This window comes from Mobula birostris, chromosome 4 (assembly GCF_030028105.1).
Source record: "Mobula birostris isolate sMobBir1 chromosome 4, sMobBir1.hap1, whole genome shotgun sequence".
In the NCBI taxonomy this organism is placed as follows: Eukaryota; Metazoa; Chordata; class Chondrichthyes; order Myliobatiformes; family Myliobatidae; genus Mobula; species Mobula birostris.
Window position 1 is genome coordinate 147,723,701 of NC_092373.1, and position 27,224 is coordinate 147,750,924.

At 41.0% G+C, this 27,224-nt stretch overlaps 1 protein-coding gene across 4 annotated transcripts in view; it reads right to left on the reverse strand.

Moving 5' to 3' along the window:
- The window catches only part of slc7a11 (solute carrier family 7 member 11), a 187,249-nt gene that overhangs the window by 74,265 nt on the left and 85,760 nt on the right, over nucleotides 1–27,224 (reverse strand). For all 4 annotated transcript variants that reach the window (XM_072256244.1, XM_072256246.1, XM_072256245.1 and 1 more), the window contains exons 4-6: nucleotides 26,118–26,243; nucleotides 16,860–16,959; nucleotides 13,160–13,204 (exon numbers count right to left, since the gene is read on the reverse strand). In XM_072256244.1, the coding sequence (XP_072112345.1) occupies nucleotides 13,160–13,204; nucleotides 16,860–16,959; nucleotides 26,118–26,243 (271 nt within the window). The remainder of the gene's footprint in view (nucleotides 1–13,159; nucleotides 13,205–16,859; nucleotides 16,960–26,117; nucleotides 26,244–27,224) is intronic.

Consider the following 27,224-nt stretch of genomic DNA (forward strand, 5'->3'; position numbering starts at 1 on the left):
TCTGTCAGATTGCATGGGGATGGTGAGTGAACAGCCCTTTTCAAGGCCATCCACAAATTCTCAATTGAATTGCGTTCTGCACTCTGACTTGGCCAGTCCAGGACATTAACTTTGTTGTTGTTAAGCCGTTCCTGAGTAGCTTTGTTGTTATGTTTGGGGTCATTATTTGTTGGAAAACAAATCTTCTCCAAAGTTGCTGCTCTTTTGCAGACTGCATCAGGTTTTCCTCCAGTATTTCTCTGCATATTGCTGCATCCATTTTACCCTTTTACCTTCACAAGCCTTCCAGGGTCTTCTGCAGTGAAGCATCCCCATAGCATGATGCAGCTACTACCATGCTTCATGGTAGGAATGGTGTGTTTTTGATGATGTGCGAGCTCCAAAATCAGATCTCCATTTAACTAATTATGTGACTTCTAAAACCAATTGACTGCACCATTGATGATTTGGTGTGTCATATTAAAGGGGGTGTGTACTTATGCAATCAATTATTTTGTATTTCAAATTTGTAATTAAATTAGATCACTTTGTAGAGATCTGTTTTCGCTTTGACACAAAAGGGTCTTTTTCTGTTGATCAGCATCAAAAAAAGCCAAATTAAATTCACTGTGAGTCAATGTTGCAAAACAATTAAACATGAAAACTTCCGGGTGGTGGTGGTGGGGGGTGAATACTTTTTAAAGGTACTGTACATTGCTCATAGATGTGTTTCTATGGAGGATGTGTTCCTTTTTAGTTTATTAATCTTCTCATGAAGTTCTTCAGCAAGGTAAATATGCTGAACTGCACTGGGTTTGTCCAGCATAGCATGATTTAAAAATTTTAGTTCTTGTGTTCCAGACAGCCTGTTCAGGTAGCACTCTCCAGCCCTACAAACTCTCCCCATGATCAACCCCTTCCCCTCCCTCCGAGACTGCTATGCTAGTCATAGAGGAGCACAGTGGTGCAGCCTCATAGCAACTGAGACCTGAGTTTCATCCTGATCTTGGGTGCTGACTGTGTGGAGTTTGCATGTTCTCCTGTGGGGTTCCTCCAGGTACTGCACCCAAAAGCGTGCAGATCGGTAGGTTGATTGCAATATTAAACTGCACCTATTGTGTATGTGAGTAGTTGAATGTAACGGAACTGATGAGAAGGTGGAGAAAGTAGCAATTAATGGAAATAGGTGGTTGATGATCTGTGCAGTCATGGTGGGCTGAGGAAGTTGTTCTATGCTGCATCTCTCTATGTCTCCGTGACTCAGTTCTGGTTGCTTATGTTTCCACAATTTTAACCCTATTTCCTTTTGTTGCCCAAGCACTAGGTCTGAAGTTATCTTTGTAAAACTCCATCTCTTCTCTTCTTTCAAACCTAGTCTTTCAACTTAGTCAAATATCATAACTTATTTTCTGTGCCACATTGTTAAATTTTATATGGTAGTGCCGCTGCAGAGCATTATGAGATGTTTATACTACCTTATAGGCCCTAGGTAAATGTATCACTGATGATATTGAAACTCAAAGTGATCGACAACCAGACTAAATGAACAGTGAACTAATCCATATCATGGTGTTATATAGCTCATTTTATTTGCTGTGAATATTTCATATGACAGCTCACTTTTTTATTCCATCAGTGTGAGTTTGGAAGCTATTTTGATATTGGATTTGTGGTCTGTGTGTAAAAGTTATCTCATGTGATATTATCCTTATTGAAGCACAGCTTTGATAAATATAACCCTTGAACACTCTGTCCCAGCAGAGTGCTATGGCAACTCACCATCACTGAAACTGTTCTGAAAAATAATTTCAATTAATTAAGTGGAGGAAAATGCAAGCAGCAACTTTGACACTGTTCTTAAGTGCCTTACAAATGTTTGACAGCAGATTTTACTTATTAAAACATTTTTCAAATTGAAATGATTTTATTATCTCCAACGTGTGCAGCAGTATTCCAAATATATGATCTGAAGCAAAGTTGCAACAGTTTATGTATAATAAGCAACAATATTACTTAGTTCAAAGTGAATATTACCCTGCAGAAATCAAGTTATTAAAGAATTTAACATGGCTAAGGACACCTTTTGAAACAAAGGCCAGATTATTAGTGTCAGTGTTGCTTGTTATTGTCTGTGTGTTTATCTCTTGCTTTACTTGCTTTACGCTTATGACTATGAGACGAAGAACAGCTCCAATGCCATTTTTAAGTTGGTTGACGTCACTACTGTCTTAGGCCAAATCAAAGGAGATGATGAATCAGCATATAGGAGGCAGAGTGAAAATCTGGCTGGGTAGTGCCACAGCAATAACCTTTCACTCAATGTCATTAAGACCAAGGAACTGATTATTGCTTTCAGGAGGAGGAAACCAGAGGTTCATGACTAGACATCTGGGGGATCCGAGGTACAGAGGGTCAGGAATTTTAAATTCCTCATTGCTATCATTTCAGAGGATTTGTCCTGGGCCCGGTACATAAGTAAAATTATGAAGAAAAATCAGAGCAGTGCCTCTATTTTCCTAGAAGCTTGCGAAGATTCAGCATGACATCTAAAACGTTGACAAACTTCTATCGATGTGTGGTGGAGACGATATTGACTGGTTGCATCACAGCCTGGTATGGAAACACCAGTGCCCTTGATCAGAAAATCCTGCAAAAAGTAGTGGATGCTGCCCAGTCCATCAAGGGTAAAGGGAAGTGAACTATCCCACTTGGCTTATACCTATAATACTGTAAGTGGCTAGTCAATTATTGGATGAATGCAATAGCACTCCCCCCGCCCCCCCGCTGAGAGCAATTAATCTCATTCCTTTCCATATTTCCCTCTAGTCCTGCAACTAATTCAGAATGAGATTTATCATCACCGGCATATGATGTGAAATTTGTTAACTTAGCAGCAGTAGTTCAATGCAATACATAATTTAGAAGAGAAAAATAATAATAATAAATAAGTACATCAATTACAGTATATATCGAATAGATTTTTTTTAAAACAAACATGCAAAACACAGGAATACTGATAATTTTTAAAAAATGGGGTAGTGTCCAAGGGTTCAATGTCCATTTAGGAATCGGATGGCAGAGGGGAAGAAGCTGTTCCTGAATCTCTGTGTGTGTGCTTTCAGGCTTCTGCAGCTCCTACCTGATGGTAACAGTGAGAAAAGGGCATGCCCTGGGTGCTGGAGGTCCCTAATAATGGACACTGCCTTTTCAAGACAGATGTCCTGGGTACATTGTAGGCTCGTACCCAAGATGAACCTGACTAGATTTACAACCCTCTGCAGCTTCCTTTGGTCCTGTGCAGTAGCAACCCCCCCACTCCCCCCACCCCCATACCAGACAGTGAAGCAGCCTGTCAGAATGCTCTCCACGGTACATCTATAGAAGTTTTTGAGTGTATTTGTTGACATGCCAAATCTCTTCAAACTCCTAATAAAGTACAGCTGCTGTATTGCCTTCCTTATAACTGCATCAATATGTTGGGACCAGGTTAGATCCTCAGAGATCTTGACATCTAGGAACTTAAAACTGCTCACTCTCTCCACTTCTGACCTGTCTATGAGGATTGGCATGTGTTCCTTCATCTTACCCTTCCTGAAGTCCACAATCAGCTCTTTCATCTTACTGACGTTGAGTGCCAGCTTGTTACTGCAGCACCATTCCACTAGTTGGCATATCTCACTCCTGTACGCCCTCTCATCACCACCTGAGATTCTACCGAAAATGGTTGTACCATCAGCAAATTTATAGATGGTATTTGAGCTGTGCTCAGCCACACAGTCATGGGCATAGAGAGAGTTGAGCAATGGGCTAAGCACACACCCCTGAGGTGCACCAGCGTTGATCATCAGTGAGGAGGATATATTATCACCAATCTGCACAGATTATGGTCTTCCAGTTAGGAAGTCGAGGAACCAATTGCAGAGGAAGGTACAAAGGTCCAGGTTCTGCAACTTCTCTATCAGGATTGTGGGAATGATGGTATTACATGCTGAGCTATAGTCAATGAAAAGCATCCTGACATAGGTGTTTGTGTTGTCCAGGTGGTCTAAAGCTGTGTGGAGAGCCACTGAGATTGCGTCTGCCATTGACCTATTGTGGCAATAGGCAAATTGCAATGGGTCCAGGTCCTTGCGGAGGCAGGAGTTCAGTCTAGTCATAGAAACATTTTGAATCCTCATAGAAACATTTTGAATGTTAAAAGGCATGGACAGAGTGGATGTGGCAAAGTTGTTTCCCATGATGGGGGAGTCTAGTACAAGAGGGCATGATTAAGGATTGAAGGGCGCCCATTCAGAACAGAAATGCGAAGAAATTTTTTTAGTCAGAGGGTGGTGAATCTATGTTTTTTGTTGCCACGGGCAGCAGTGGAGGCCAAGTCATTGGGTGTATTTAAGGCAGTGATTGATAGGTATCTGAGTAGCCAGGGCATCAAAGGTTATGGTGAGAAGGCGGGGGAGTGGGACTAAATAGGAGAAAATGGATCAGCTCATGATAAAACGGCACAGCAGACTCGATGGGCCGAATGGCCTACTTCTGCTCCTTTGTCTTATGGTCTTAAGGTCTTATAACCATCCTCTCAAAACATATCATCACTGTCGATGTGAGTGCTACCGGACGATAGTCATTAAGTCTCTCTCACACATGCCTATCACATCCCTTTGATTCATTTTTTTGTGGCTTTAAACTTCACTAAAGAATAATAATAGCCAATTTTATCATACCTCACTGAGATATGATAAAAATCAGAAGCAACCATAAGAAATCCATGTAGTTACAGAAATAATGTGCAAACACTGTAAAGACATCATTGAATGTCAGGGTTGCATAAGTGTATTTGCCAATAAACTCTTTGATGGGTCAACTGAGAGAAATCTGCAGTCAAACCCTAGACAGCCCAGGCTGCCCAATTAGTGCTCTTTGTCCTCTTGGCAGAGCTGCTACCAATTTCATTGAATAAAGGGGTGAAACTATTTCACTCTGCTGTTCAGTTTTCAGTGGCATTACTCTGAGATGTGAAGATGTGAATTCTCATTTCACGTACAGTATATGAATTTGGATCTACCTTTAAGAACTCAGTATATCACGTGGTGTGACTTTTGATATATCGCTGCAGCAGACACCGCTATTAGCTGAAATTCCTTGCCTTCAATAAAGAATGCTTTGTTGATATCTCACCCTCTGTCATTTGTCAATTTAAGCAGTAAAATAAAAGTCTATAAATATTACAATGGTATTAAGTTTGAGAAATTGTTCTCGAGGGATGAGAGATTAACGACCTATTTTGAAGAAAATTGAGAACTGGGTTTCCAATGTAAAGGTGGCAACAAATATTGCCCGATACTTTGGTGACTTTAACAAGTGTGAGTGCAGGTAACCAATAGCCCCGTATGCCAAATCAGTGGAAATGTTTCTGAAGGTAAGTGAGGTTGTTGAAATCTTTTGGAGGAAACGGGGAAATACAGAGAGGGAAAGCAATATTGTTGGTCATGGTAGGGCTGGTATCTACCAGCACCATCAGCGGCAGATGTGGTCTAATATGCGGACATAATGAAAACCTTTGGAGGGCACATTAGTCGTAACAATAGGGATTTTCAAACAATTTTTGCCATGTTTAAGAGCAATCACATAGTCAGTGAATACGTATTGATGCTAAAGGCACTGGTTAAAAGCTATGATTTCCATATCTTTTTACATAGGGACTCATGAATTAGGGAATTTAAGGAGAACTATTTACAACACTGCACTTGGTGATTGAGGAACTACAAAGAATAGCCATCAGGCTGGAAATAGCACAAAACAAAGCAGATGTATGAAGGCTTTGCTGAGAACATTGCTTTGAGATGCACTAGAGAACAAACCCACAGAGTGGCCGAATTCTTCTTCAAAAATAAGTCATGTGGATGCTGTAATTGGATTCAGCAGGAAATCGGTATGTTATTGGGTCACCAAAGGTGAAAGGTTATAGATCATAGTCATAGTCATACTTTATTAATCCCTGGGGAAATTGGTTTTCGTTACAGTTGCTCCATAAATAATAAATAGTAATGGAACCATAAATAGTTAAATAGTAATATGTAAATTATGCCAGTAAATTATCAAATAAGTCCAGGACCAGCCTATTGGCTCAGGATGTCTGACCCTCCAAGGGAGGAGTTGTAAAATTTGATGGCCACAGGCAGGAATGACTTCCTATGACGCTCAGTGCTGCATCTCGGTGGAATGAGTCTCTGGCTGAATGTACTCCTGTGCCCACCCAGTACATTATGTAGTGGATGGGAGACATTGATCAAGATGGCATGCAACTTAGACAGCATCCTCTTTTCAGACACCACCATGAGAGAGTCCAGTTCCATCCCCACAACATCACTGGCTTTACGAATGAGTTTGTTGATTCTGTTGGTGCCTGCCACCCTCAGCCTGCTGCCCCAGCGCACAACAGCAAACATGATAGCACTGGCCACCACAGACTCGTAGAACATCCTCAGCATCGTCCGGCAGATGTTAAAGGACCTCAGTCTCCTCAGGAAATAGAGACGGCTCTGACCCTTCTTGTAGACGGCCTCAGTGTTCTTTGACCAGTCCAGTTTATTGTCAATTCGTATCCCCAGGTATTTGTATTCCTCCAGCATGTCCACACTGACCCTCTGGATGGAAACAGGGGTCACAAGTACCTTAGCTCTCCTCAGGTCTACCACCAGCTCCTTAGTCTTTTTCACATTAAGCTGCAGATAGTTCTGCTCACACCATGTGACAAAGTTTCCTACCGTAGCCCTGTACTCAGCCTCACCTCCCTTGCTGATGCATCCAACTATGGCAGAGTCATCCGAAAACTTCTGAAGATGACAAGACTCTGTGCAGTAGTTGAAGTCTGAGGTGTAAATGGTGAAGAGAAAGGGCTGCTGATCACTCTGTCGGACACACAGTGTTGCAAGCACACGTACTGTGGTCTGCCAGTCAGGTAATCAAGAATCCATGATACCAGGGAAGCATCCACCTGCATCGCTGTCAGCTTCTCCCCCAGCAGAGCAGGGCAGATGGTGTTGAATGCACTGGAGAAGTCAAAAAACATGACCCTCACAGTGCTCGCTGTCTTGTCCAGGTGGGCGTAGACACGGTTCAGCTGGAAGACGATGGCATCCTCAACTCCTAGTCGGGGTTGGTAGGCGAGTTGGAGGGGATTAAGTGTGGCCTGACCATAGGCCGGAGCAGCTCCAGAACAAGTCTCTCCAGGGTCTTCATGATGTGGGAGGTCAATGCCACCGGTCTGTAGTCATTGAGGCCTGAAGTCATGAAGACTGTAGTCATGAAGAATAAAACTGAAGGGAGCTACTTATCTTCAAAGGGTCTGTTTAAATGGGCCAATACTACCACTGGCACAAGCTAGGGCACATTGCATGGGATTAAACTCTCCGAAGAAAGTAAATGCTCATGAAGATTGGAACTCTGTTTGCTTCTGATACAAATGAGCACGGGTGTGGAATAGGGCAAACTGAATAATGAAGGAGTGGAAGTAGGAATAGGGTTATATAGCATGGATACAGGTCCTTTGACACAACCAGCTGAAGTCAACCATAATACCCACCCAGCCAGTCCCAATTTACTATGTTCAGCCTAAACCCCTCTAATCCCCTCTCCTCCACTTACCCGTCCAAGTTCTTCTTAAATACCATTGTACCTGCCTTAACCAATTCCTCTCACAGCTCCATGCACATCCACCCTCTGTGTGAAAAGGCTGCCTCTCAGGTCCCTTTTAGAATCTTTCTCCTCTCACCCTAAACTGAATCCCTCTAGTTCTGGACTACCCTATTATGGGGAAAAAAAAGTTGCCAACCATCTTATAGCAGCATCTCAAAATTTTAAACATTTCTTTAAGGTCACTCCGTATTCTCTTATGTTCCAAGAGATAAAGAGCTAGCTTAGTCAACCTCTCCATTTAACTTATGAGCCATGGGTGTTCACCAGGTATCATGGGCATTGCTTAGATCAGGTCAGTCAGACTGGGAGAGTGTATCTTTGGAAGGATCACAGCATTGGCAAGAGATCCAGGAAATACTCACACTTTGGGTAGCACGGACCATGGTCACACATGCTCTTGGTCAAGAGGGTCTGGTAAAGTGCCAAGTCTTTAGTTAGTAGGTACTGGTAAACTAGGATTACTGTCTACACCTCTTAAATAAAATATTAGTTTAATAGATAGAGGGACAAGATGCACTTTAGCATAAAAGTTCTGGCTTAGATCTGATAGGGTGTTTGGTCTAGTTCTACGTTATATCAATCTATGATTCTCTTGTGTTTTACACATATTCCATATTCATAACATTTCCTATAAATGTTAACATTTCAGAAGTACTTAATTGGCTATAAAGTATATTGGGACATCCAGTGTATTGAAGTATATTATATATATAAATATATTTCATTATATGTACAAATATATTTCAATATATGTTTAAATATATTTCAATATATATCTCAGACTTCCCTTCTTCAGCTAAAAGAAGCAGCACTCAGATTCCAATTCACTTCACTTCTGATCCAGTCTATTTCTGACAAATGAGTAGCCAATGTTTCGTTTGAGAGGGCGATACATAAAATGAATGCTTAGAAATGGAATATGGCTGGGGTAAATGGAGATTGTAATGTTTAAATGAGGCTTGAAATTTCACTGCATCTCAATATAAGCTTTGCTGCAATATGAACGGATATGGATGATAAGGTTAGCTTTATTTGTCACATGCACATCAAAACATATAGTGAAATGCAATGAATTTGTATCTACAACAACTTCTTATTCAATGTCAGCAAGACCAAGGAATTGATTACTGACTTCAAGAGAAGGAAGCCAAAGGTCCATGAGCCAGTCTTCTTTGGAGGATCAGAGATGGAGAGGGTCAGCAACTTTAAATTCGTAGATGTTATGATTTTGGAGGGCCTGTCCTGGGGCGACACATAAGTGCAATTACAAAGAAAGTATGGCAGTGCCTCCTTTTCATTAAGAGTTTGTGGATATTCAACATGTCATCTGAAACTTAGACACATTTCTATAGATGTGTATGGAGAGTACATGGAGGCCTGGTATAGAAACACTAATGCCCTGAAAATCCCACAAAAAGTAGTGGATACAGCCCGGCCATCACAGGTAAAGCCCTCCTAACCATTGAGCACATCTACTCAGAGAGGTGTCCACAGGAAAGAGGCATCCATTATCAGGGATGCTCACCACCCAGGACATGCTCTCTTCTCACTGCTACCATCAGGAAGAGGGTACAAGAGCCTCAGGACTCACACCACCAAATTCAGGAACAGTTACTACACCTCAACCATCAGGCTCTTGAACCAAAGGGGATAACTTCATACATCTTCACTTACCTCATCATTGATATGCTCCCACAACCAGTGGACTCACTTTCAATGACTCTTCATCTCAGGTTCTTGATATTTATTGCTTATTTATTTATTATTATTACTTATTCCTCTGTGTTTTTACATTTTGTTGTCTTCTTCACTCTGTTTGAATGCCCTAGTAGGGCAGTCTTTCAGTGATTCTGTTATGATTATTACTTGATAGATTTATTGAATATGGCCACAAGAAAATGAACCTCTGGGTTATATATCGTGACATATATGTACTTTGATAATAAATTTACTTTGAACTTTGAACTTGAACTTAAGGCAGTCATATGCTGAGTTGAACTCCTGCACCATCACTGGTGCCAAGTTATATTGGTCTCCGCCATGCCTTTGGATTCATCAGCCTCTTGAATGGGGGAGCCTGCTGCAGGGACAACAGCTTGCTCTCCATACCATATTGCCCTGGGTTGCATATCACATAGACAGCTGGGTCAACATCTATAGTCAACCCTGACCAATGGGTCAATGGGTCACAAAAATGTCCTTCTTTAATTAAAATAATTGTTGAAACTGTCTTCAATTGCTAATAGTGAGATAAATGCAAGATGGTATACAAAAATTTTATGGTGTCTGTTAATTGTTGGAACTATGTGGGAATTTTTTTATCCACTGCATTTAAAAAATCTTCAACTGGAGATGATAATCTATTTATTGAAAAAATAGGTTCCTTCCTTTGTACCTGCTTGAGACAACATAATTCTTCCCACTATTGTAAGCTCACGGGTCCACTGCTAATAATGTTGTCCCTTGATTTAGAAGATATTTTTTATAAAAATAAAACATTAAGTCATTTTGCATAATGGGACCTTAACAAATATTGTACATTTTTTCTCAAACACTTACAATTTTAAAGAACAATAAGTATTTTTTAGCCAATATTATAATATTTTACTGTGTATTTGATGGTTGTTTTGCCCTTCTCTGCAGTCTATTCTTTCTCACACACCTATCAACTCCTCTATGATTCTCTTTCTGATTACCCCATGAAGAGGAAGCCAGTGAGCCCATCAGCATATACTAGGGATGTGGGGAGAAACATGAAGAAAACCCACAAGCCCAGCATGCAAAATACATGTAGACAGCACCCACTGTCAGGACCACACTCAGGTCTTGATGCTGTGAGATAGCAGCACTAACAGCTGAGACACCATTCTGCACTTACGTAAACACAAGATAATCAGCAGATGCTGGGGTCAAAGCAACACTCACAACACGCTGGAGGAACTCAGCAGGTTGGGCAACATCTGTGGAAACGGTCAGTCAACGTTTCGCGCCGGAACCCTTCGGCATTTACGTAAACTGTCAGGACAGAAGTCTAGTTTCGTAATCCTTTCTTCAAAACGTTATAAATAGGAATCTTAATTTGGTTCTACTTTTGTTTTTGAGATGAAGAATATTGTATTTAAGGAAATTGCCAGTTATCCTTGTTTTTTCCTTATTTTGCATGAGTGCTAAATATCCGTGGATGCAGGACTCACAGATAAAGATCTAAATCAGTGTCCAATCAATTATGCCCCAATTGGCTACTTCCCTACTCTGACCAAAAAAAACTTAACATCAGCACTCACCCCATCTTCCTGCCGCCTTAACACAGATAGAGTTCCTCTTGTCCTTACCTACCTCCCCATGAACTTCTGAATCCAACACATCATTCTCTGCGGCTTCTGCCATCTTCAAAGGGATCCTATCACCAAACACATCTTTACTTCTACCCACCACTCTCTGCTTTCCACTGTGATTTCTTCCACAATTTCCTTTTCCATTCGTCCCTCCCCACTAAACTCCCTCCTGGCACTTGTCCCTGCAAACAGCCAAAGTGCAATATCTGCCCATTCACCTCCTCCCTCAGCTCCATTCAGTTCCCTAAACCATCCTTCCAGATGAGGCAACACTTCACCTGTGAATCTGCTAGGGTTGTCTATTGTATCTAGTGGCTTTGATGCAGCCTCCTGTGCATTGTTGAGACCTATCATAAATTGGGGGATCACTTCATTGAGCACCTCCAGCCCATCCAGCAGAAGCAGAACTTCTCGCCGGTCCAAAATTTTAATTCCCATTCCCACATGTTGATCCAAGCCTCTACTTGTGTCACAATGAAGCCACCCTCAGAGTGGAGGAGCAACACCTTATATTCCATCTGGGTAGCCTCCAACCTGAAGGCATACTCTCCTTCGGTAAAAAAAAATCCCACCTACTTTGCACTTCTTCTATTCCCACACCCTGGCCTTTTACCTCTTTTTAGCTGCCTATCAATTTCCCCAGGTGTCGCTCCTCCTTCCCTTTCTCCTATGGTCTACACTCCTTTCCTATCAGATTTCTTCACTTCCAGCCCTACCTTTTCCTTCCACCTGGCTTCAGTATCACCTTCTAGCTACCGGTCTTCCCCCTTCCTACCCAGTCCTGAAGAAGGGCCTCCGTCTGAAGCATTGATTTCCATTGCATTCCATTCCAAGCATTGACGTTCATTTCCATAGATGCTGCCTGACCTGCTGAGTTCCTCCAACATTTTGTGTGTATTGATTTGGATTTCCAGCATCTGCAGAATTTCTTGTATGTTGGACTATATACAGTAGTTGGAATCCACTTCCAAAAGATCCTTAAGCTTAGAGTCTCTCATGCTTGCTCAGTGACATTGGGTATTTCTGGTCTGAACAAATACCTTCTCCAGCTTTGCAACGGAGGGTGTAAGCATTTCAGCAATAGGCTGGTAGTTTCTGATTTGGCCTGCCATCCATGCTCACACCTTGCGCTCAACCTTCAGTACTCCTGTGGCCACACCTAACTTTTTTACAATTCTTAGACTGATTAACCTGGAAACCTGCTTTTCATTGTTAAGCAGAATGAGGCACAAGAGGAGACTTGGCCTCAGATGGTGTATCCTGGGATCCTGCCTCTGAAACACAATGAGTCTTTTTCTAGTTAAACAAAAGGCTTTTAAACTGTGTTTTAATGTCTCTAGCCCTCAGAAGCATTTAAAACAGCTCAAATAAACATAATCAGTTCTAAAACTGAAAACAAAAATAAACTAACTTAAAGTACTAGAATTTAAGTACTAAGAAAAAGTGAAAGACAGAAAAGTAAACTACTTACCTGCATTTATCTTTTATTCATGGTTTGTGACCCTATTCAAATGAACAGGGCTATGTAATAAACACCAGTCATATCTTGTTGAAGTGCTGGACAGAAAGTGCATCTGGTGTATGCAGTGCACACACAGCCCATTTGCACTTGGCATCTGAATCAGTCCTTAAGGGAGCCAAAGATGGTCCAGGAACTGTTTATGCTTTTCTTGGTGGGTCTGGAGGATCAAACAGCACAACTGCTCTTGACCTTGCAAAGGAGCTTTGGCCTGATCCCAGTGATATTCTCAGGGTTACTTTTGCTCGCCTACAATAAACTGTGGCCCGAGAATCAAAGTAGTTTGGGTATCCAATTATCAACATCAGCAGTGGGGGGTTGGAGGTGGCAGCATATATATTCTGGCAGAAGTTACAATATCCTCTGCAATGTGCTAATCCACTGTACCTTCCAATCCTTTATAGGTTGATGTATTCTTTCTTTCTTCTTCAGAAGTAATTATGGCTTTTTATCATGCTGTGTTAAGTGATGCAATTTTTTTCAGTTTTCCTTACCCCTAACTGAGTGGCCCCACTGTGATTTATCAGCACAAGTGCAAAAAGATATTTTTATTAAGCATTTGAAATACTTCTCAGCCCTTTAGTAAAGAGAATTGTTTTAACCAATTTCAAAATCCATTTAAAAGACTTACTTTTGAGGATTTTCTACTTCTTCTGTGACAAAGTTCATGTAAAACCTGGATGAAACATCAAAAATATAGAAAAGACAATTGTTTAATTCATATTAAATTCAAGGAGGTGAGCAAAGCACAGAAGCTGTTAACATTACCAGTAAAATATTTACTATTACATTCAATTCACTTGATATCATCCAATCTTTCATCCTTTGTGCCATCTTTGACTATCATGGCTTTAACTGTTATGTCCCCACACTTTGGAATTCCTGAGTTTCCTCTAGCTTGCCACTTTCCATGAGATACAAACCTATTACCCTCCACAACTCTGCTATGCTCTCATCCCTTCCTTCCACTGTCATCCTTTACTACACATACTGTCTTTCTGACTGCAGCTTTCTGTAATGCGTTTGTACATTAGGGATGCTAAAGCAAGTTGTTACTGTAGTTGCGATTTGTGCTGGCAGCAAATCATTTCTTCATGTCTCACTCCTTTGTGATTCATTTCTTTCTGTTATATGCAGTAAATCTATATGACATTTTGTAATGCCAACTATCAGTTTCCCTAAGATGTAAAAGCCTTCAAGAAACAGTATCCCACAGAGATAAATAGCCAGTCTTTGAAAAACATCATCTATCAAGCATTGCTTGTTGATGCTTTTTTTTTAAATCAGACGTATCCTTGTCTTGCCATTATAGTAAAGTGGGCTAAAATGCTTTCAGTTATTGGGGCATCAAGTCTCAGCTTAGCTCTTGCATTTCTCTGAAACTCACATAGGACAACAATGAGGAAGAAAATGGCAACTATTTCTCACAAGGAAGAGAAGAAGTGGCGGAACAGTTTTATCCAGGGTAGATTTAGGAGTGGCCCAACATTGCTCCATGTAGAAGAATCTAAACACTTCATATTGATTCACTCTCAAACCCTTTCCATTTGACTGGCTTTTAATGGAGCAGTAGGCGATGCCTAACTGCTCTCCCACAACATTCCACATGAATGGTCTTGACCAGAAACAACGACTCCCACTTCTCTCTGTGGATGCTGCCTGACTTGCATTGTGAATGTTGCTCAAGATTTCCAACATCTGCAAAAACTCTTGTGTTTGAGTTCCTTAGCAACTTGTTTTCTTTTTGCTCCCTCTGCATTCCTCCCACCTCTTTATCATTTACTTCTTTCCCGGACATGAGCAAAATCATTCCATTCCCCTGACAGAGACAGTGACTTGATCCTACCAAAGTGAAGGCATGACTATTTCTCACACTTCCTGCCTTACTCTTCAAGCAAGATCTGTAATGACAGAAAGTCTGTCATCAGTGCAATAGAGTCAGGCTGGGTGGGGTAAGGCTCAGCAACTTGAGTATTCAACATTGCGAATTTGAGGGTACATTCCTGCTCCACAAAACACTCTTTGTAACAGAAAGACATGAATTATTCATTATCAATCAAGTGTACGATAATTAATCATTCTCATTGTGAATGGATGGCACTTACTAATGTGGGGAAACACTTAAGGGAATTTTGGTTTATACGTAAACTATGCTTGCTATGAATCCGATAAAAGCAAAGTGAATCTGGTATCCCTCACTGAGGTATCTTTCTAATCTACGTCCTAATAACATTATCTGTGGCTATGTTTGAACGTGGTCTAATAAATCCACTCCTGGGATGCTTTTCTATGTCAGTGTTTTTATGTAATACAATGTTAGTGTTGGTGTTGTGTACTAAAAATATGTTTTAAAACTATAGAAATGAATGTCACAGAGAATTAAATGGAAGGTGCTAGGATCTGGATATTAATGAAGAATATGAGAAGCTCATCACCACAGCACTTTGGAATGTCAACAAAGACTAGCAAATTTCCACAACTTTATGGTGGAGAGCATTCTGACTGGTTGCATTACTGTCTGGTATGGAGGGGCCACTGCACAGGACTGAAAGAGGCTGTGAAGGATTGCAGACGCAGTCAGCTCCATCAGGGGCATTACCCTCCCCACCATCGAGTTCTTCAAGAAAGATGGTGCCTCAAGAAAGTGACATCCATCATTAAAGACTCTCACCATCTGTGATATGCCCTCTTCTTATTACTACCATCAGCAAAGAAGTATTGGAGTAGGAAGGCCCACACTCAACATTTTAGGACCAGCTTCTTCCTCTCTGCCATCAGTTTTCTGAACAGTCCATGAACTCATGAACACTACTTCCCTATTCTTCTTTTGCTCTATTTATTTCATTTTTTATTGTAACAGATAATAATTTTTTATGTCTGGCATTGTACCGCTGCCACCAAAACGATAATATTTTTGACATATGTCATGACGGTAAACCTGATTCTGATTCTAATTACATTCTTCATGAAATAAAACAAGGTTATGTTCTTTGGTCCTTGTGACTTTTCTGCCATTCAATGGGTTCATGGCTAACCTTTTTTCTCAGCACCACTGTTCTGTGCTAATATTTGATTCCATTAATTTCTGGAAATGTTTCAAGAAATTCTGGAGACTTCAAAGTCTTAATCTGAGTAACAGGAAGCCAAAATAGTTACTTAAGTTGTGTGCTGGAATGATATGTAGGTTGAGGTCTTTGGAAGTCACTAGCAATATAATAGATGCTGGGCTTGATGTTCAAGTTGAAGCTGGAGGTCTCAGAAACCTTCTTGTGTGGCTCTTCAGCTTCATGAGCAGATCTTACTTTAGTCAGCTTCCAGCCTTAGATCTGCTGGTGGAATTGGCTGCTCTGCAACCCACAGTCATGCATAAGTTGCGGGGCAAATAATTTTGAATGACTATAATGTCCCACCTATTTTTCAAAGTGTCCTTGCTATTGGTCAGATTTGGAATTCTATAGGAATCATGTCAAATGGCTTAATCCTGATATTTTATTCTTCTCAACCCTCTTCCATCTAAAGGGTAAAGAATTTAAACCTTGCTTAGTTATATTTTAGACTCTTCTGGAAGTTCTCCTCAAAGGTCAGTTTGACTATTTAAAATCAAGGTGATCAATCCCACTTAGCAATGGTGCTGAGCTAATCCACAGTGGGCTTCAGCTGAAGGAATGGGTCTGATTTGAGAAGACAATTTCTATATGCTGTTACTGATAGATCAGATCCATGTTTTCGTGCAACTGCTCACATGTTGGTTACATCCACGAAATTTTCCGTGATGCAATTCCTCCAAGCAGAACACATGTTAATGGGTGTGGAAGCAGTGAAAGAGCACTGTAGCTCGCACTCTTCCTCACAGCATTCTCTATATTTTCCTAAGTTCCCATAAAGAAAAGGAGGACAGTATTCCAGGCTCCAAGTTCTTTTGAAGATTGTGCAACGTAGACAATTTCTCAAACAACCTCTATTCAAAACTTATCAGAATTCCTTAGTTAATGTTTGCAATGCAATCTGATTAGCAAATAGGTATATAATAAGTACGTCAGTGGACTGTGAAATGTTTGTGTGTGTGTACATGTATGATGTGATTAAGATATACAATAAACGTTAATTGGTCCAGAGAGACCCATCAAGATAATACACCGAATGCATGACTTTACGTTGATTTTTGTGTTTCAAATGAAATAATTCCACTTGGTTGTTTTATTAGTGTGGTTTAAAGTTGCAGATTGTGGTTGATTCCATCACAGACACAACTTAAGGACCACCTGTCTTTTAGTAAGACCCTTTAGAAGAACAATTTCTGCTAGGTTCACTTTCACATGTTATGCACTTACCATCCTGCATATGCATACATTCCAGAATAAAAAGCAAGGGGAAGTCCCATAAGACTAACTTCGGCTTGCTGAAAGGGTTGAGAAAAATTTTGTGTTTCTCCTGTGGTTTGAGAGAGAGGAAAATGATTATAAACATCAAGTCATTACAGAGGCTTGCAGGAACAAGTAACTTCATTAACTAAACAAACTTATCTATCCTTATGACATAGCCAGGAAAAGGGATGATGTCCTGAAGAGTAAATATAGGGAGCCAGGAAGGAAGCTAAAAAGCAGGAACTCAAGGGTAGTAATCTCAGGTTCCAGGCACCAGTGAGGGTACGAATAGGATGATATGGCAGGTGAAAGTGTGGCTGAAGTGTTGCTGTGGGATCAGAGCTTCAGACTTGTGGATCACCAGGATCTCTTCTGGGGAAGGTATGACCTGGACAAAAAGGAAGAGTTACACCTGAGCCAGAGAGGAAACAATGCCCTTGCAGCAGGTTTACTAGAGCTGTTCGGCAGGGTTAAATCTAGGTTGGTAGGTGGATGAGAGCTAAGCATAGGTCAGATGATGGAGGAGTCAGTGTAAAGATAGATGCATTGTATAGAGAGATTGTGAGGAAGGGTCGGTAGTGGATAGAACATAAATACAGTCAGTTGGATGAGTTGAAGTGTGTTTACTTTAATGTGGGACGTATCAGAAACAAAGGTGATGAAATTAGATGGGTAAGTACATGGACCTGCCAGTGTCAAGTGCAATAGTGGCTGATTGATGCTTCAGAAGTATGATGTTTTAAAAGGGACAGGGAGGGAGATGAATGTGGTGAGATAATGGCATTGCTAATCAGGGATAATATCACAGCTGGAGTATGCTGTGGAGAAATAAGACCACAAAACATAGGAGCAGAATTAGGCAGCTTGGCCCATCATGTCTGCTTTGCCCTTCAATTATGCTGAATAATTATCCCTCTCCACCCCTTTCTCCTGCCTTTTCCCCATAATCTTTGAAGCCTTGACTAATCAAGAACCTATCAACACTTTAAATATATTCAATGATTTGGCCTCCATAGCTGTCCGTAACAATGAATTCTATAGTTTCACTACCCTCTGGGTGAAGAAATTCCTCATAATCTCAGTTCTAAATGAATGTCCCTCTATTCTGAGACTGTGCTGTCTGGTCCTAGACTTATCCATGATAGGAAACTTTCGCTCCACATCCACCCTATCTAGGCCTTTGAATATTTGACAGGATCTCCCCTTATTCTTCTAATCTCCAGCATGTACAGGCCCGAAGCCATCAAACTGTTCATAGTTTAACCTTTTCATTCCCAGAACTTCTTCTATATTCTATCTTTTCTTAGATGAGGAGCCAAAAACTGCTCACAATACTCCATATGCAGGCTGACTAATGCTTTATAAAATCTCAGCATTACATCCTTGCTCTTATATTCTCGTGCTTACGAAATGAATGCTGACATTGCATTTGTCTTTTTTACCACTGACTCAACCTGTAAGTTAAACTTTCAGGGATCCTGTACAAATGCTCCCAAGTGCCTCTGCCCCTCTGATTTAGAATTTTCTCCTTGTTTAGAAGGTAGTCTATGCCTTTATTCTTTGTATAGTGCACAAGTATACATTTCCCTACATTATATTCCATCTGCTACTTCTTTGGCCGTTTTCCCAATCTGTCTGAGTCTTTCTGCAGACTCTATACTTCCTCAGTACTATCATTCCTTCACTTACCTTTGTATCGTGTGAAAACCTGGCCACAAAGCCATCAGTTCTGTCATCCGAATCATTGATATATGATGTGAAAAGAAGCAGACCCAATACCAACTCCTGCAGGACAACACGAGTCACTGGCAGACAACCTAATAGGTGCCCTTTATTCCCATACTTTGCCTCCTGCCAGTCAGCCAATCTGCTATCTATGCTAGTATCTTTCTTGTAATACCATGGACTCTTATCTTGTTAAACAGCCTGATGTGTAGTACCTTGTCAAAGACCTTCTGAAAATCCAAGTTGAACAACATCCACTGATTCTTCTTTGTCTAACCTGCCTGTTATTAAATCAAATAATTCCAAATGATTTGACAAATCTGATGGAATTCTTTGATTAGCCCTGCTATCATGTGCCTCCAACAACCCTGAAACTTCAAACTTAATAATGGTATCCAATATCTTCCCAACCACTGTAGTCAGGCAAACTGGCCTATAAATTCTTTCTTCTACATCCTTCCATTCTTCAAGAGTGGGGTAACATTTGCAATGTTCCAGTCTTCTGGAACCATTCTAGAATCTAGTGATTCTTAGAGTCATGAACACTACAGCACAGAAACAACCCCTTCAGCCCATCTAGCCCATGCTGAACCATTAATCTGCCTATCCCATTGACCTACACCCGGATCATAGCCCTCCATGCCTCTCCGATCGATGTACCTATCCAAATTTCTCTTAAATGTTGAAATTGACCCCACGTCCAGAACTTACCCTGGCAGCTTGTTCCAATTCTCACCACCCAGTGAGTGAAGGTGTTTCCCCTCATGTTCCCCCTAAACATTTCACCTTTCACCATGACCTTTAGTTGTAATCCCACCCAACCTCAGTGAAAAAAGCCTGCTTGAATATACCTTTCGGTAAATTTTTCCATCTATCAAATCTCCGCTTAATCTTCTACATTCTAGGGGATAAAGTTCAAACCTTTCCCTATAACTCAGGTCCTCAAGTTCCAGCAAAATCCTTGTAAGTTTTCTCTGCACTCTTTCAATCTTATTTACATCTTTCCTGTAAATAGGTAACCAAAACTGGACACAGTACTGCAAATTAGGCCTCACCAACGTCTGATAGAATTTTAACATAACATCCCAACTCCTGTACTTAATACATTGATTTATGACAGTCAATGTGCTAACAACTTTCTTTCTGACCCTATCTATCTACGACGCCGCTTTCACAGAATTATGCATCTCTATTACCACATCACTGTGTTCTACCACACTCCTCAGTGCCCTACCACTCACCACGTAAGACTTCTCTGGTTAGTCCTCCACTGGATAGTTCTCCCAAATTTCAACACCTCACATGTGCCTGTATTAAATTCCATCTGCCACTTCTTAGCCCATTTTTCAAGCTGGTCCAGATCTTACTGCAAGCTTTGATAGTCTTCATCACTGTCTACTACATCCTCAATCTTGGTATCACCTTCACATTTGCTGATCCAGTTTACTACATTGTCATCCAGATAATTGATATAGATGACAAACAACAATGGACTCAACATCGATATTTGTGGCACACCGCTAGTCATAGGCATCCAGTCAGAAACGCAGCCATCTACTACTACCCTCTGGCTGCTCCCTCAAAGTGAATGTGTAATCCTATTTACTACCTCATCTTCAATACCAAGTAACCAAACCATCTAAACAATTATTACTAATGGCTCCACAATCTCTTCAGCTACCACTTTCAGAACCCTGAAGTGTAGTCCATCTGGTCTAGATAACTTGTCTAACATAATCCTTTCAGCTTACCAAGCACCTTCTCCTTCGTAATAGCAACTACACTCACTTCTGCTCCTGACATTACTGAACTTCTGCCATTCTGCTAGTGTTTTCCATAGTGAAAATTGAGGCAAAATCCTTATTAAGGTTGTCTACCATTTTCTTCTTCCGCTTTACTACATCTCCAACATAAATTTGCAGTGGTCCAAAATCAACTCTCATCTCTCATTTATTCTTTATATATCTGAAAAATTGGTATCCTCTCCTCTTTTATATTATTGACTTCATATTTCACCTTTTCTCTCCTTATAGATTTCCTCTCCTTTTAGTTGTCTTCTGTTGGTTTTTGTCAGCTTCCCAATTCTCTAACTTTCCCCCTTTTTTTTGCTATATTATAATGCCCTCTCATTTCCTTTTATGCTGTCTTTGACTTTTTTGGTCAGCCATGATTGCCTCATCCTCCCTTTCAAATACTTCTTCATCTTTGGGATGCATCTATCCTGTGCCTTCCAAATTGCCCCCAGAAATTCCAGCCATTGCTGCTCTGGCAGCATTTTTGATAGTACCCCCTTCAAATCAACTTCGGTCAGCTTGTCCCTCATGCTTCTGTGATCCCCTTTACTCCACTGTAATATTGATCCATCTCACTTATCTTCTCCCTCTCAAACAGCAGGGTGAGTACTATCATATTATCATCACTGGCTCCTAAACATTCCTTTACCTTAAGCTCCCTAATCAAATCGGTTTCATTACACAACACCCAATCAAGAATAGCTGAACCCCTGGTGGGCTCAATCACAAGCTGCTTTAAAATGCCATCTTGTAGGCATTCTGCAAAGTATCTCTCTTGGGATTCAGCACCAAGTGATTTTTCCCAATCTACATGCACATTGAAATCCCCCTTGACTATCATAACATTCCTCTTTTTACATAACTTTTCTATCTTCCATTGTAAATCTGTATCCCACATCCTGACTGCTGTTCAGAGGCCTGCATTTAGCTTCCTCTCAGGGTCTTTGTACCCTTGCAGTTTAACTTTACCCACAAAGATTCTACATCTTCTGATCCTATGTTACCTCTTTCTAAGATCTTGACTGCGTTTTTTTTTACCAACAGAGCCACCCTATTCCCTTTTGACCACCTGTTTGTCACTTTGATAGAATGTGTATCCCTGGATGTTAAGCTCCCAACTATGATCTTCTTTGATGCTGTGATGGTGACATCATACTTGCTAATCTCTAACGGTGCCACAAGATCATCTACCTTGTTCTGTATACTGCATGCATTCAAATATAACACCTTCCCTCCTGCATTCATCACGTTTTTCTCGATTTTGCCTCCACGTTACACTTCAACTCATCCCACTGACTGCACTTTTGCCCTATCATTTGCCTGTCCTTCCTAGCAGTCTCACCACACACGGCATCAACTTGTATGCCAACTTCCCCATCCTCAGCCCTATCACTCTGGCTCCAATCCCCCTGCCAGATTAGTTTTACCCTCACCAATAGCTTTAGCAAACCTGCCCAGAAGGATATTGGTCCCGCTTGGGTTCAGTCCTTTTTCTACAAGTCATACCTTTCCCAGAAGAGATCCCAATGATCCAGAAATCTGAAGCCCTGCTTGCTACAGCACTTCCTCATAACTCATTATCTCTACTATCATCCTATTCCGGCTCTGACTAGCACACGGTACTGAGAGAAATCCACTTTACTACTTTGGAGATCTTGTTCTTCAACCCCTTCCATAATAGTCTATACTGATGGCACAGGACATCTTCTCTCTTTCTATCTATGTCATTGTTGTCAATATGCACCATGACCTCTGGTTGCTCACCCTCCCTCTTGGGAGCTTCTGCAGCTGTCCTGACACATCCTGGATCCTAACACCTGGGAGACAACACACCACACCTGCATCTCTTTCATGCCACAGAATCTCCTGTCCATCTCCTAACTATTGTGTCTCCTGTGACTATCGTTCTTCCTGACATTACCCTTCTCTGTTGGCCTGGTTGTGCTACTGGCCTGGTTGCTGCTGCTCTGCCCTGATAGGTCCTTTGCCCTCCACCTCCACACCCCCCCAGCAATAATCAAAGGAGTATACTTGTTGCTGAAGGGAATCCTACATTGACTGTTTACTCCCGTTACTTCTCCTTGTGGCCATTCACCTACTATCTGAAACCTGCATATTCCGAATGTTAAAAGCCCTGAACAGATTAGATATGGCAAAGTTATTTCCCATGGTAGGGGAGTCTAGGACAAGAGGGCACAACTTCAGGATTGAAGGACGTTCCATTTAGAACAGAGATGTGGAGAAATTACTTTAGTCAGAGGGTGGTAAATCTGTGGAATTTGTTGCCACGAGTGGCTGTGCAGGCCAAGTCACTGGGTGCATTGAAGGCAGAGATAGATAGGTTCTTGATTAGTCAGTGCGTCAAAGGGTATGGGGAGAGGCAGGCAAGTTGGGATGACTGGAAGAACTGGATTAGCCATGATTGAATGGCAGAGCAGACTCGATGGGCCAAATGGCCTCCTTCTGCTCCTATATCTTATGGTCTTACACTCTGGGTGGGACCACCTCAATAAAATTCCCATCTATGAGGTGTTGAGCCTCCTAAATGGCCCTGAGTACATCCGGCTCTATTCCTTGACTTTGTCAGTCCGGAGCTGAAGTTGGGTGTACTTCCTGCAGGTGTAGTCATTTAGGAGGCAAATAACTGCCTTGCAATTCCACATCTTGCAGGAGGAGCATTCCACTGCCTTAACTGCCACCCTGCCTGCACTTGTTATACAGTACTCCTCACTTCTTAAGCTTAAGTTCTAGCCTGCACTTGTTGCTGCCTAAGCCTGTTGAGCCAATGCCTGACCACACTAACTGTGCACTCCAACAACAGCTGCTCCATTAACACTTAGCTTCTTTTTATTGGCACCTGCTGAGTTCAGAGATTATTATGTTAGCAGCTAGCTGAAAAGTTCCGTAAGGCTTTGAGCTCTTTTAAATGCCTCACTGCCTCGCCAACAAACCATGTCCCATGATAATCGCAGCCCGCCGAAAAAATATTGTCTGCTGAATCAATCTGGGTGGATGGCAGAAACAGGAAGGGAGCAATCACTCCATTGGGAGTTTGGGAGTATACTACAGGTTCCCCAATCACAACAAGGTCATTGAAGAGGAGACCAGAAAGCAGATTTTGGAAAGGTGCAAAGGTAACAAGGTTGTTCTCATGAGTGACTTCAACTTTGCTAATATTGATTAGCACCTTAGTGCAAAAGGTTTAAATGGGGCATAATTTGTTAAATGTGTCCAGGAAGGATTTCTGACACAATATATGGGCAAGTTATCAGGAGGAGCCGCTACACTGGTAGTTGGCAATGAAGCTGGTCAAATGACAGATCACTCAGTGGACGAGCATTCTGGAGACAGTGACCAAAACTCCTTGACCTTGAGTATAGCCTTACACAAGGATAGGAGCAGACAGTATGAGGAAGTATTAAATTCAGAGAGTGCTAAATATGATACTATTGGCAGGAAGTTGGAAGCATAAATGGGAACACGTGTACTCAGGGAAATGTACAATGGAAATGTGGAGGTTGCATGGGGTTCTGGATATGTTTGTCCCATTGAGACAGGTTAAGGATGGTAGGGTGAAGGAAGCATGGTTGAGAAGTGATACGGAACATCTAACCAAAAGGAAGAAAGAAACAAACTTAAGGTTTTGGAAGCGATGATCAGACAGAGCTCTAGGGAGTTACAAGGCAGCCAGGAAGGAAATAAGGAGAGCTAGAAGGAGACATGAGAAGGTCTTGGTAAATAGGATTAGGGAAAGCCCCAAGGTGTTCTACGTGTACATGAAGAATAGGAGGATGACTAGGGTGAGGATAGGACTGATTAGAGACAAAAGAGGAAATGTGTTTGGAATCAGAGGAGGTAAGGGGGATTCTTAATAAATACTGTACTTCAGCATTCACCAGAGACAGGGACCTTGATGAATGTGAGGTCAGCGTAGAACAATATTAACAGCAGGATTTTTAGCAGTGTGATGAAACAGAGGGACCTTGAAATCCAAGTCCATATACCTCTCAAATTTGCCAAGTAAGTTGAAAGAGCGGTTAGGAAGGCATATGGTGTGTTGACCTTCGTTAGTCGGGGGATTAAGTTCAAGAGTCTCGAGGTAATGTTGCAGCTCTATAAAACTGTTGATTAGTTCACATTTGGAGTATTAAATTTAGTACTGGTTTCTTCATTATAGGAGCTTTAGAGAGGTTTAGAGAGATGCTGTCTGGAATAGAGAACACGTCTTATGAGGAAAGGTTGAGTGAGCTAGCGCTTGGTCTTTGGAGGATGAGAGGAGACTTGAAAAAGATGTATCACATGATAAGAGGGATAAATACAATCCACAGCCACTGTCTTTTTCCCAGGGTGGCAACGCTTATACAAGGGGTCATGCTTTTAATGTGACTGAAAGAAAGTAAAGGGAGATGTCAGAGGTAGTATTTTTTAAAACACAGAGAATGATAGGTGTATGGAATACATTACCAGGGATGGTAGTACAGGCAGGTAAATTAAGAACATTGAAGATACTCATTGATAGGCAAGGATGAAAGAAAAACTAAGGGCTATTTGGGAGGGAAGTGTTAGCTGATCTTGCAGTAGGGTAAAAAGTCAGCAGAACATAATGGGCTGAAGGGCCTGTACTGTGCTTTACTGACTCTGTGTTCCATGTTCTTATTGATGACATACTTTTTACAAATTGATTTATCAGACTAATGGGCTGGTACTGAATTGTGAACAGGCCCATGTGATCAGTCAAAAGGTGTGGAAAGAAAGTGTTTGATAATTAAAAAGAATCTTCCAGTGTTATCCTTTACTGAAATAAGTCCAAGAATCAATTATTGATGATGTGTTGTTACCATCCTCTTCACCACATTCAAAGGTGTGAAATCTAGGTGTTATTGCTAATTAACACAAAGGGGAAATTTCAAAGGAAGTTAAAATTATTACAATATGGAACAGCTTTAGGTGAACTGATATATCTAAAGAGTAAGCACACGATGGAGAAAGGAATGGAAAGTCACACTTGATAGGATTAGGGGTTGGAAAATGAAGAGGGGAAGAAGATTTCTCCTTTGGAATGTTTACAATGGAATCACAACTGCATCAGGACTAACTTTAATCTTATGACTAATTTATAAATGTTTTGCTTTGCATCATTGTAGAAGCTGAACTGGTAAGAGTGGACACCATAGGAAACTGAGCAAAGGGATTGAAAAAATGTCAGCCATATCTTATATTTATCTCTGAACTAGTGGGCTGTGGTTTCAGGCATTACTCCAGAGACCTGAAGACACAATCCACCTGACACTGAAAGGCAATAATGAAGCAAATTGTTGGAGAAGTTAATATCTGAATGAGATTGATCAAAATCCATGTCTGCCTTCCCATGTGGGGCTTATATGTATGCAGGGAAATATTTTATTCTATGATATCTTGCTCTCACGTGGAGTCTTTCTGATCTGATTCAGTAAGTGCTGGATAGCGGGAAATCTGAGTGCTGAGTGAGGGCAGTAAAATCTGGGATTTCATGTTGTAACTCCCATCCTAAAGCAGTGGCTTTTTTCAATGCTAGTCAAAAGAAAAAAATATATAGTTCCTCATTACACAAAAAGCCAAACACATATAACAAAACCAACAGAGAAAAATTATTTCTCATTTGTCATTCTGTCATAATCTGTTTTTCTGTAATTTATTAGAAATAGTGAAGTGTTTTGTGCCTGCTTACCTTTGAATAACTGCACCATTCCAGGGATGATTATTATTAAAATGGCAACAAGTTTGCAGAATGTCAGGGAGATCTGTAGCCGCGCAGTCCAGCTGACGCTTATGCAGTTAATATACATTATCACAGCTGGAAAACAAAACAAAACAAAATGAACGCTGTTACCCAAGGTAACTAAACACTGCACAATGTCACTTCAATGGGTACCACTAATAAGCAACTCGCTCAAAACCAACTCCAGTCAATTTTCTTCACATTGTTGTCAGACTGATGAACATAATGTCATCAAAGCAGCTGATACATCAAAAAGGATTAAAATATTGACAACATAAATAAAGAAATCCATCTCTCTCTATATTCTTAACTATAATTGCTTCCAATATAGAATGGATACAGAAACTGCCTATTGTGACTGTGATTTTTCTCACAGTAGGTTTGCTAATTTTGGAAAAACATTGCGAAGCTGGAAGTGAGAATAAGGTACACACTAAGTAGAATCACACAGCAAGGGAGTGTCCAATCAAAGGGTGAGTTATCTGGAGCAGGGCTGATGTATCTGAACAGCTGGACACAGATCTGGATTCAGTGTAACACCTGCCAAGTTTAAAAAATGGATTGGACAAATACTGTGGGAAAGAAGAATTTCAATTCATCAAAAGGAAACAGCTAATGCCAAAAGTGATTTGCTAAAGACATCGTATTCCATTGACTTAAAATCTCTCGACTTATTGTAATTATTTTTAAGCTTTCTGGAAAAGAGCTTCTGCAAAAAAGGATCAAACGGTTTAAACACAAACCTCAATGTTCCTCTAATGGTGTCCAGAGAGTATTTAATTCTCAGGTGTCACAGAGAAGAAACAGTTTTAAGAAACACAGGGAGCAGATTATGTTGTCTTCTGTACTCACTCACGCCATGAGGATTACTACATAATGTATATGGAAACATGAGATTGCATTGCAATAATGCGTAAGCTCAGGGTAACCATGGATATGTAGTAGAAATTAATATCCTTTCAGTATGGCTGTTATGGGCAATGGATTTTGGGAGCCAGTGCCAAATTAAGGTTGCTCCAGAGAGAGGGCAAATAGTGAACAGACAGCATCATTTAA